This window comes from Centropristis striata, chromosome 12 (genome assembly GCF_030273125.1).
Source record: "Centropristis striata isolate RG_2023a ecotype Rhode Island chromosome 12, C.striata_1.0, whole genome shotgun sequence".
Lineage (NCBI taxonomy): Eukaryota > Metazoa > Chordata > Actinopteri > Perciformes > Serranidae > Centropristis > Centropristis striata.
In genome coordinates, this window is record NC_081528.1 from 4,225,071 (window position 1) to 4,237,044 (window position 11,974).

General features: G+C 40.4%; 1 protein-coding gene across 1 annotated transcript; it reads right to left on the minus strand.

Annotated features, from left to right (window-relative positions):
- Positions 1-748: 748 nt before the first annotated feature.
- Positions 749-11,493, minus strand: atoh8 (atonal bHLH transcription factor 8). The gene is made up of 4 exons (XM_059346391.1): positions 10,128-11,493; positions 6,362-6,517; positions 5,168-5,359; positions 749-1,436 (listed from the first exon to the last, which is right to left on the minus strand). Exons 1-4 carry the CDS (start codon positions 10,749-10,751, stop codon positions 1,431-1,433), a joined length of 978 nt encoding a protein of 325 aa, XP_059202374.1. The 5' UTR covers positions 10,752-11,493; the 3' UTR covers positions 749-1,430.
- Between the last annotated feature and the right edge of the window lie 481 nt (positions 11,494-11,974).

Sequence of the window (11,974 nt, forward strand, 5' to 3'; positions counted from 1 at the left end):
TTCCTGTATCGGAAACAAGATGGCGACTAGTGTAACGCTGAACTCGATGCTTCCAACGGGCCACAAACCAACGGGTGATGTCACGGTGACTACGTCCATTATTTATATACAGTCTATGCAAAATTGCCATATAAGTTAAATTAGGGTAATTTTTTGTTTTTCCCTCCTACCTAACTGGAGAATTATTTTACCCCCTTCCTTACAAGATATCATGATGACATGGTTGGTACCAATAGAGTCCTTAGATCCACACCCCCTTAAAAAGACAATAACAGGAGTGGAAGAGGTGCATGAACTGCATTTTGAGTTTTTAAGTGCCCCTGAAATGGAAGTTAGAGTGTCTTTAGCTCCTGTACTGTGACATATTCCCCTGTGAAACATACAGCAAGAGGGATTTAAATAAAATCCTCCACATTTGATTGGCTCGCTGAAAAGTGGAAAGGCACAACACGGAGCGTCCAAGGACTGTTATGGCTCCACACACAAAAGCTCCTTCGCCTGTTGTTAGATCCAGAGGAGGACACGGAGAGGTAAAAGGGAAACTTTGTGGATTTTTGACCAGGTTTTGACTAGTGATGTCCCAATGAAGCCTCATGAACCATTTTCTTTATTTTCTGACTCCACTAGATGGAGCTCTCTGATCAACAAAGGGCTGAAAACACACTTGATTACCATTGTTAGAGTCTTTTTTTAATAAACCAAGGGCGCCATCTAGTGGGCTCAGAAAATAAAGAAAATGGTTCATGAGGCTTCATTGGCATATCACTAGTTTTGACCAAGCGGTTTCACATCACCACTAGTCCCATAAAGTCCCATAAAGTCTTATTTTTGTTTCAAACGTTTGAAACTGTTGTACAGGAAGTGAAAAAACAGGGTTTTTAATGTCAAAATGACCCTGTAACTGACATATATCAAAGATAAATGAACAATTAACCCAGGGAAATTGTTAAAACTGGGAAGATGTATTTTTCATTTCATGGAGACTAAATGTTTTATCCTCATTAAACGTTTCAGAGCCTATTACACACCAACAACAGAACAAGCTCCATGCTCGAGACATGATACCAGCTAAAAAGTGAGTGAAATACATATTTTAACATGGTATTAACAAGACAACAGTGGCTCCAATACAGACTTGGACCACTGTAAAGGAATGTGTGCATATTGCCGTTCTGTGGGCTAACGTTAGTCCCAACATGAGTTTGCATCTCTGTCTTTTGTCAGTTGTTCACTTAGCTTAGATAAGCATTAATGTTAATTACTAATGAATGAAAGTCATGACAAAAAAAAGTATAATTTGTCCCGTTCACTGTTGTATTCATTCACTTCCTCGTCTGTTTTCTGATCGTCTCTTCATCTGTCCTCCCGTTATTCTGCGTCCTCGTAGCTTTATCACAAGTGTTTCTCAGGCCAGTCAGCTGCTATCGGCTTCATTCCTGAAACACAAATGGTAAACGGTAAATGGACTGCACTTGTATTTTGCTTTTCTGGTCACATCGACCACTCAACGCGCTTTAACACAACAGATTCATTCACCCATTCATACACTGGTGGTTCCACCTGCCACCATAAATAACCGTTCATACAACAGATGTTGTGGCGTTGAAACAATTTGGGGTTCAGTATCTTGTCTAAGGATACTTCGACATGTAGGCTGATCAAAGAGATAATGGGAATATAAATATAATAAATAATATAATAATAAAAAAATAGAAATTATGTAAAAATGTATAATTTTGAAAAGAGTGTTGCAGCTGGAACTACTAGAGGGAAGTAGCTAACGTTAGCTAGCTAGCAGCTAGTTGATATTACATGGGAAAAAAACAATCTTTTATTATTAGCATCTGTCTGTAAATGCAATTGTAGTGTGTGAGAATTGTATACCTAAAAAGAATTAAGCTTGGGCTTCTTCTAGACTCTAGAACCTCACCTTGCGGTAACCTCACCTTGCGATAACCTCACCTTGCGGTAACCTCGCCTTGCGGTAACCTCGCCTAGCGGAAACCTCGCCTAGTGGTAACTTCACCTGATGGTAACCTCACCTTGCGGTAACCTCACCAAGAGGTAACCTCACCTAGTGGTAACCTCACCTAGCGGTAACCTTACCTCGCGGTAACCTTACCTCGCGGTAACCTCACCTAGCGGTAACCTCGCCTTGCGGTAACCTCGCCTAGAGGAAACCTCGCCTAGCGGTAACCTCACCTTGCAGTAACCTCACCTGGCGGTAACCTCACCTAGAGGTAACCTCACCTAGCGGTAACCTCACCTAGCGGTAACCTCACCTAGAGGTAACCTCACCTATCGGTAACCTCACCTAGAGGTAACCTCACCTAGCGGTAACCTCACCTAGAGGTAACCTCACCTTGCGGTAACCTCGCCTAGTGGTAACCTCACCTTGCGGTAACCTCACCTAGCGGTAACCTCACCGAGAGGTAACCTCGCCTAGTGGTAACCTCACCTAGTGGTAATCTCACCTAGAGGTAACCTCATCTAGTGGTAACCTCACCTAGTGGTAACCTCGCCTAGTGGTAACCTCACCTAGCGGTAACCTCACCGAGAGGTAACCTCACCTAGTGGTAACCTCACCTAGTGGTAACCTCACCTAGAGGCAACCTCACCTAGCGGTAACCTCACCTAGCGGTAACCTCACCTAGAGGTAACCTCACCTAGCGGTAACCTCACCTAGCGGTAACCTCACCTAGAGGTAACCTCACCTAGAGGTAACCTCACCTAACAACAGAAACACAGAGCTAATGGAAAAATGGCGAAGCGTCAGGGAGACGAGAATGCTGAATATCTCAAAAAGAAAAAGAGAGGGTACCATGAAAGTCACATTGAGTTCGGCTTCATAGAAGCAATGGACAATGGGGGGGTCGCCAAAGTTTACAATGGTAAAAATGTGGGTCCCTCAAGAAAAAGGCTGGGAACCACTGCTCTACAATACAGAGAACAATATAAACTTCTCCCATCACTGCAACTACCAAAGTCGGTAGATTGTTGAGATAGAAACGTTTTGAGCAGCTTCAGAGTTCAAAGGTTTGTCACATAACTGTGTGGAAGACAGGGAATTATTATTTTTTTGTCCAGTCAGTCCAGTGTTATGGTGGTGCAAAAAATGTGAATCAGCCCCAAGTGAAAAAAAGAAAAAAACAAAACACACAGACTGATGATGACTGTGTTTTTTCCCCTCCTTGTTTCAAAGTATGTTGGAGCAGATGGCCTGGAGAGGCAGAGTGGGGGAATGTGTTGGAGAAACTGCTGGGGAATGTGCCAAGTGTGTGTGTGTGTGTGTGTGTGTGTGTGTGTGTGTGTGTGTGTGTGTGTGTGTGTGTGCGTGTGTGTGCGTGTGTGTGCGCGTCTGTGTGGTTTCAGTTCGCGTGCCTTCTCACTGCCCTCTGCCCTTCATGGCGCCAGCTCCACTTCCCCTCCACTCTAAACATCTGGTGTCTGGAACTTTGAGAACACAGTGCACGCCCCCACACACACACTCATGCACACACACACACACATGCGCGTGCACACACACACATGCAGGCATGCACATAGAGAGAAACAGCCAGCAAGCAGGGAAAAGCCCTCAGCTAGTTTACATCTAAGAGAGCAACATGACTGCATCAGTGTAAAAATGGATTTGAAAGCTGTGTTTCATAAATAAAAACTTTTTATTCAAGCTAACTCACAAGTCCTACTGATATGACATTAAATCTCTATTGTACTAAAAACAACATCAAGGTGTTTTCACCTGTTTCCCCTGTGTATTCTTCGATACGCATTTCAGAGTTAGACCATTTAACTGTTTTTAGTACCTAGATTGACTAACGCCAGACTAGATCACAAATGAGATCTAGTCTGGAGATCACCTATTCATTTCTCCGTGGAGGAGGCGTGGTTAACGATCGTCCAGAGCCGTTTATTTGGCGCTACGAATGTCTATCAGAAGCTTCTACGTAGCACTTAGCCAATCTGTATATCAATCAATAGCTGTGGCGCGAAGATACCAAGTTGGGCTGCTTTCTTTATCTAGTCCTCCATCAAGGTGATCAATAGCAAGATGACCACAACGACCGGGGTCTCACTAAACCCCGTTAGCTTAGCCACCAACAGGGCTAGTTGGTAGATTAGGCTTTTGCCAAATCCTGTTTCTCAGCAAGGCTAAAACATCCTTTTTGGTGGTGAAACAGAAGAATAAAGCCAAACGTTGTTCTTGAGCTCTGGCAGCTCTAATAAACTTACAGGAGTCTTTCCACCAAATGTACAGGATATGTACAGATAGTATTAGTGAACAGAGAAGGATCTGGAATTATCTCCATCACCTTTAGGATGCACCGATTGGTCAGAGGCGAGCCAGACGGCTGTGAACGAGACCTGGGAGATCTAGTGATGGTGGAGAACTTTGTGGAAGGAGTAGCTGATGAAAATGTGTGCCGTGAAAACTTCTGCATGCCCAAAGATGCTCTTATGGCTTTAAGTGATGCCGCCTGGCTGCATACAATCGAATTTCACACACTTTTGCGTCACCGTATGCAGCAGATTTCCTCCCGAAAATGCTCGTCTAAATGAGGAATAAAAAGTGAAGACGTGACGCCACTTTTGCGTCTTCTGTTCAGACCGTCCTCGTGTAAATGTAGCCTCAGTGTGGGTCTGAGTTGGTCGTAGTTATAAACTAAAAACCCTTTTACACCAAGGGATATTAACCAGGGTTTTTTATGGATTTTTAAGGTTTTGAAATCATAAAAAATTAGGTACAGCTCTAGAGGTTATATTGTTTTAACCCATTGAAGCCTGGAAATCGTTTACGTCGTTTTGTAGTATTTGTATAAGCTCTCAAATACTTCTTGAATTTCATTTCTATCTGCTACAGAGGCTGAAAAATCTATTATTTAGTAGAAGCGTTGACACTTCTGTTGAATTTCCAGAAAAACTTCAGGTTTTAGGGGCTTATTTTAAAATCGTCCAGAGGTTTTACAGGAAGTTTTAGGCGTCAGTGGGTTAAAACAAATTAAAAAGGAGCAGATCAGGAAATTGAATGCTTCTTACGGAAATATGATCAAATATAATTATAAAGCAGGTTAAATAGAAAGAGAAAGGGAAAGAGAAAGGCCTGGTTCCTCTGTTACTGGGCCCCAGCCACTATTTGAGAATATAATGTATATTATATATAAAGTACCTTCCTCTTCTTGCTCCTGCCCTCGGCCTGCAGCGTCCTGGTGCACTGCTCCACACACTGAGAGAAGCTCACACTGCTGTGCTCTGGACTGTAGTCCAGTTCAGCCAGCTGAGCCAGAGACAGGATGTAGTTACAGGCTATACGGAGTATCGCCAGCTTGGACAGCTTCTGGCCGTAGGAGTAACACGGCACCTGGAGAGAGAGAAACAAAAAGGGCTAGAAAATTGCGGTTAAATGGAATGGACACAAGGAAAAGCACTATGAAAGACCTATAAAAACTAGATAAGTATATGAGTGCACTGCAAAAAGGTGTGTCTAAAAAACAGATAAAAACACTAAATCTGAGGGAAATGATCTTGCTGCATGGACAGATAGTTTCACTTGAAAAGATTTCTTAAATTAAGATTGTTAAATCTAGAAATAAGCATGTTGAACGCTTAAAATAAGAAATTAACTCTTAAAACAAGATGAATTAAAGCTGCAAGCAGCGATGAACTGGCCCGAGCAGAGTGACCTGATGATTATTTGTTTCTTACTATCATTTTATGTCTTTTTGTGTCTTTTTAGTGTCTTTTTAGTGTCTTTTTTTGTTATTTTGTGTCTTTTAACATCTTCTTTTGGTCACAAAATGACCAAAAAAGACAAAAAATGTACAAAAGAGATAAAAATTAAAGCAGCATCGATGAACTGGCCCGAGCAGAGTGACCTGACAATTATTGGTTTCTTACCAAGATAAAAAAAACTTTAGATTTAGAAGTGTTAGATAATTTATCTTGTTTTAAAAGTAAATTTCTTATTTTAAGTGTTCAACATGCTAAAATCTAGATTTAATAATCTTAATTTAAGAAATCTTGCCAAGTGAAATTATCTGTCCATGCAGCAAGATCATTTCCCTCAGATTTAGTGTTTTTATCTGGTTTTTGCAGTGTGGTAACTACAAGAATGTAAAAAGAAAAGAAAAAAATGTGTTTTACTTCATTTACAGACTGCAAATGAAACACAACACATACATATGATTCTTATTTTATTTCCTGCTCTAAAGAGTCAACATCTGCATATTGAGGCAACCACATTCACTTTTACTGAAAGCCAAGCCTACCTTTACCTGGTGAGGTAAGAAATTCTGCACAATGTGCAGCTGGTACATACATTATTGTTTGTTGCGTGTGTTTTCAGCAGTGTGTTTTCTCTGACCTGCTTCCTGAGGGCCTCGAACGCAGCGCTGATGGTGTGGACGCGGGTCCTCTCTCGTGCGTTGGCCAGGAGCCTCCTGGTCTGCTGGATGGCTTTCACCTCTGGGATCCGCCCGCCTCCATCAGCACTGGACATGACCCGCTTTCTGGCAGATTCCTGAGAGCAGCAGGAAATTAGCTTTTTGTGTTTCATTCAACGAAATAATAGCATCAGGGCTAACATCTGTAGTGGACTGGCTGCTCTGCAAAAAAGGTCTAAAAACCAGATAAAAACACTAAATCTGAGGGAAATGATCTTGCTGCATGGACAGATAATTTACCTTGACAAGATTTCTTAAATTAAGATTGTTAAATCTAGGAATAAGCATGTTGAACGCTTAAAATAAGAAATGAACTCTTAAAACAAGATGAATTAAAGCTGCAAGCAGCGATGAACTGGCCCGAGCAGGTTTATGCAGGAAAAAAATAGAAAAAAATATTAATCTGTCAAGTTTTTATAGCATCTTTTTGGAGGTGGACATTTTCAGCCTGAAGGGTCTGAAAGGGTAGTAAATTTTAAATCTGACACCACACAAAAACTAAAAGTGCATCAAAATCAATTTTTGTTCTTAATCTTTGACATATCCCAGGCTGTGATAAAAAGCAATGCTCAAGCCAAAAATTATTTATTATTTGGGAAATAACTACATTTTTATGCGTTTTTTCTTTGAAAAACAGTGACATCATTTAATCAAACTGGTATTAAAAGGGTTAAAATCATCTAAATATTTGAATGTTTAATAGTTTTGAGCTGGGCGGAAATTGTTTAAGAGGTTTATGCAGAAAAAAAATATTAATTTGTCAAGTTTTTATAGCATTTTTTTGGAAGTAGACATGTTCAGCCCGAAGGGTCTGAAAGGGTAGTACATTTGTAAACAGTGTATTATTATTATAGACCCATTAGAAAAATTTTAATTTAAATTTCAAAATATATCAAGAAAAAAAAACCTCTTCCAAAAATCATGTCATTTGCAGTATCACAGCCAAAATTATTGCCAAAACAATAGTGAAAAATGACAAATATGTCTGAAAATGTCCTGAGTCGTCCCAGAGGGTTAAATCACATGTTTTGCATTATGGAAAATTAGAATTTGAGGCTGCTGGAAGCAGGATTGACACTTTTTAGTAACAATGTCAAATGATTCCACACTCTAAGAAAAGATTCAGGAGGTTAGTTAGTATGACTTAAAAACATGAGCTTTTTCAGCATAAAAAATACAATTTGTTACATGTCTATTGTTTAATAAAGATGATAACTTATTTCAAGGGTTAGGGTCAAAATTTAAAATTAAGAAAGACGTCTTAACTCAGAAATTGATTTTGGATAAGCATTTCTGCCTTCACTTAACAAGGAAAAGTATTAAGGTAATGAAACTTAATATTGTATTACAATATGTCTGACTTAAGTGAAATACGCTACTTATACTCAATAAAATTGAGGTAACAATTTGCATGGACTTTGCTGAGTAGAAAGAAAGTAAAATAAAGGAGTTATGGCAACTTATATAGAGTCATTTGACCACTTATTAACACAAAAATTGAGTTGGTTCAACATAATGAAGCTTGTAGAGGACAAAACAAATCATGTTGGTTGGATGATTATTTGAGTTAGTTCAGCTACAAAAGTCTCATGGGAATTACTCAATAATGTCTTAGTTGGAATTACTTAAAAAGATAATCATCTAGTGATATTCTCAATAGCTTTAAATGATTCCTTGACCCAAAAAATGTATATTTTGACACCAAGATTGACCTTCTAAATGGCTTGGAAGATATATTGGTTCTCATAGACTCTATATGGGTGCCATCTCCAATCTGCAATCTTGATGAAGTGGCTCCTACCAAAAATTGAAAGTTATGGTGATGGAGAACATGTGGAAAACATTTGATTTTGTCCAGTATGTAGCCTTTCTTCTAAAATGTCAATAATAATCAATAATTCTGAGGTTGTTGAGGGAAAACTCTTAGTTAATGTCGTACTGGTTGTATAATAAGGCCGTGCAGAATAAGACTTAAACGTTACATTTTTGTTCTTTTTTTGAGGGTTTCAAGTGAAAATCTGAGGGGGAAAATTATCGTCATAACTTGCAAGCATTTTCAGACAACTCTCCAGAAATCACTTTTACAGCTGGTGGTTATGTGCATCTTCAGCATCAAGATTAAATCCTGATAGATAAAAGCATCTAGCCTGGGTATACCCATACTGCCTTGCATGCTCGATTTCATTTCAAACCTGCAGACAGTCTGGAAACCAGGGCCGTTTCTTAGCCCTGATTTAAGGATCCAATCACAGAACGGGGAGGGATGATGATGCGTACTACTCTACAGATGGAAGCTTGTAGTTTTGTAGTTTTCTTACAGATCCAACTTGGCTGCAGCAGACGTGAAGCTCTTTTTGGATCTAGCTGTAGACAGTGTTCTAAATAGTTTAGAGCCAAAGTTTATTTTAAAAGAAGAACAACGTTTGACTTTACTCTCCTGTTTCACCACCAAAAAGGTTGTTTTAGCCTTGCTTCCGACAGGATTTGGCCAAAACCTAATCTACCAGCTAGCCCCGCTACCGCTCGCTGCTGTAACCACGGTGATCTGGCTACGAGCCGGGGGACAGCGGAGCCCCCAGAGACCCCCAGCAGCTCGTCTATTGCCCATAAAATCAGTGGATGTGTGTGGCTGAATGACATGAGGGGGAATAAGGCGTAAAAATAAATAATATTGCAGAAAGCGAGAACTGGAGAAGCAAAGCAGCAAGCAACACTCTCTCACACACACACACACACACACACACAAACACACACACACACACACACCAACACTGCCGGTAGACTGTGAGCAGCCAGAGTCAGAACATGCTGCAGAAAAACGTTGCAGAAGCAGAATTGAGCATTTTAGTCTCAAAGTAGAGATGGGCTAGTCCGGCTATGTAAACATCAATTTCTGTTGCTCTACTACGTCATCTGGTATAACTGATACGATTGGCTAAGAGCTACCTACAGACGCTTATGATAGACATTCGTAGCGCCCAATAAACGGCTCTGGAGGATCGTAAACCACGCCTCCTCTACGGAGAAATGAATGGCTGGTTTCCAGACTAGATCTCATTTGTGAATAGTCTGGTATTAGCCAGGCTAAAAAGCACCTGCAATTTACTTAAGGAATTTTATCAAGTATATCATAAAACATTGAAAAGTGTTTAACATTTAACTTTAAATGTACTCTTTAAACTACTTAATAATGACTAATTAAGAGCCAATGTGTAACTTATTTGCATGCTAATAATCAACTAATTAATGTTGAATACAGTACAGGCCAAAAGTTTGGACACACCATCTCATTCAATGCGTTTTTCTTTATTTTCATGACTATTTACATTGTAGATTCTCACTGAAGGCATCAGAACTATGAATGAACACATATGGAATTATGTACTTAACAAAAAAAGTGTGAAATAACTGAAAACATGTCTTGTATTTTAGATTCCTCAAAGTAACCACCCTTTGCTTACTAGAATATAAGACATGTTTTCAGTTATTTCACACTTTTTTGTTAAGTACATAATTCCACATGTGTTCATTAATAGTTTTGATGAATTTACAATGTCAATAGTCATGAAAATAAAGGAAACGCATTGAATGAGAAGGTGTGTCCAAACTTTTGGCCTGTACTGTATGTGTACGTTAAAATAAAGAGTTACCATAGATATTTTTCCCAACATGTTTTCTTAAATTCACCTTGGGTATGTGGCCCTGGGGCTCCCCGTGGCTGTGACACTGGGCTCTGGAGACGGGCAGAGCGGTGGTCTGTCCTGACAGAGAGGGCTCCAGCTCCATGGAGAAGCTCTGGTGGCTGGGTGGTGAAAGGCTCTGGGAGCTGCTGGTTGGTGTCGACTGGGGGAAGGTGGAGCGGAGGCCCAGTTTGAGCCTGTTGGACAGAGGCTGGGAGATGGAGGTGGGCCAGTGGGAGATCTCAGGGCTGGAGAAGGAGGAGGCCGGCAGCTGGGACAGTTTGAAGGTGATGGCAGGTACGTTAATGCCGATCCTCATGTCGATGGCTCCGCTCTGAGTCGGGGCCACGCTGCCTTCTAGTCCTGACAGAGTCCCCGTGGCGCTGGACATCCCCTCCTGGGACATCATCAGCTGTCTCCGGCTGACGTTACACACCTCCGTGTCCATGTCGTCCACCAAGTCCACGTCTGAAGCGTTCTTCGTCCTCTCGGGCTCGGGGTCTCTGATCAGCCGTTTAGGCTCCTGAGATTTCCTCTTGAACTTCTTGTTGGTTCCTGGCACAGACATCAGTACCGAGTCCTTGTTCATGGAATTACTCCAGGTAGTATTCAATGAATGAGGGTTCTTCATTTTCCTACAATTAATGAATTTAAATGAAATCCATTCAATTCAACAGCAAATCATATTGACTACAGGGGAACTTAATACACTGAAAAAAAACTAGGCAAGTTTTTCCACACATAAAGTGTTTCTCAGGCTGTTTCTAAGTAATATTTATTTAATAGAACCGCTTATTTTTTTATGAAAATAGTAATACACAAGTAAATTGCAGATTCACTGATGTCCCTCAATTACATTTTACTTGGAAATATTAACTAATGAAGCCAATGAACTGGTTTAGTGAATATTACTTGGAACGAATGATTCAATTTACAGACAAAACTGAGGACACATAATAACAAACAATCACTAAGTAATGCACAACATGAAAAACTGCTATTTTAAAGTAAAAGCACTGAATTTGTATGTCTTTGTAGAATTTATATAGATGATTGAAATAATAATTACAGGGCCAAAAAAATCTTTCAGTCTTCAAAACTATCCAAGAAAATGTTTCAATTCCTAATTTTTTGACTCACTAAATGTCATCTTTCAAAACTTCCACTTCGCCTCATTGCTGTGAAAAGAAGTTAAAAGAACACTTTTGTGTTTCAGTCAACTTTTGGTTATAGTCTACATGAATCTTTCTGATTCATGTTTGAGTTTCGTTCAATAATAATAAAAGAAACTATCCTCAAAAGCCTTCAGCTGCCAACATTGGAGCACAAGCTGTTGAAGTGCACTGACAGAAGCTGCACAGCCGTGTGAGTGTCTCTGAGTTTACCAGCAGATTTTCTGTGGCTCCACTCTGTCTGCATAGCAGCACCCTGAATAATCCACATTACTACACAAAGCTGTGTAGCATCTGTTATATCCCGCACAAGTAGTCCCTCTGGATCCAGACTTGAAGGCAGCTTTTCCTCAGCTGTAAAGGTTTCTTTCTGCTGTTATAACAGCTCAGAGCCTGTGTGTCCCTTAGACTTGGGGTTGTTGCAGTCGAGCTGTCGGCCCGTGGCTCCAGCCAGTCTGCATAGCAGCACTGTGAATAACTCACACTGATACACACACTGAGCACAAATAGGCTGGAGTGAAACTACAGCTGCTGGACGGAATAATGGGGACAGCAGCACATGAAGAGGACAGGATGGCAAAATCACAGCTCCAAATGCATCCAGCTGCTCCAAAAAACAGGGTTTCCAAAGTTTGCAAAGCAAGAATGCACATATATATATATAGATATTATCCTTTTAGAT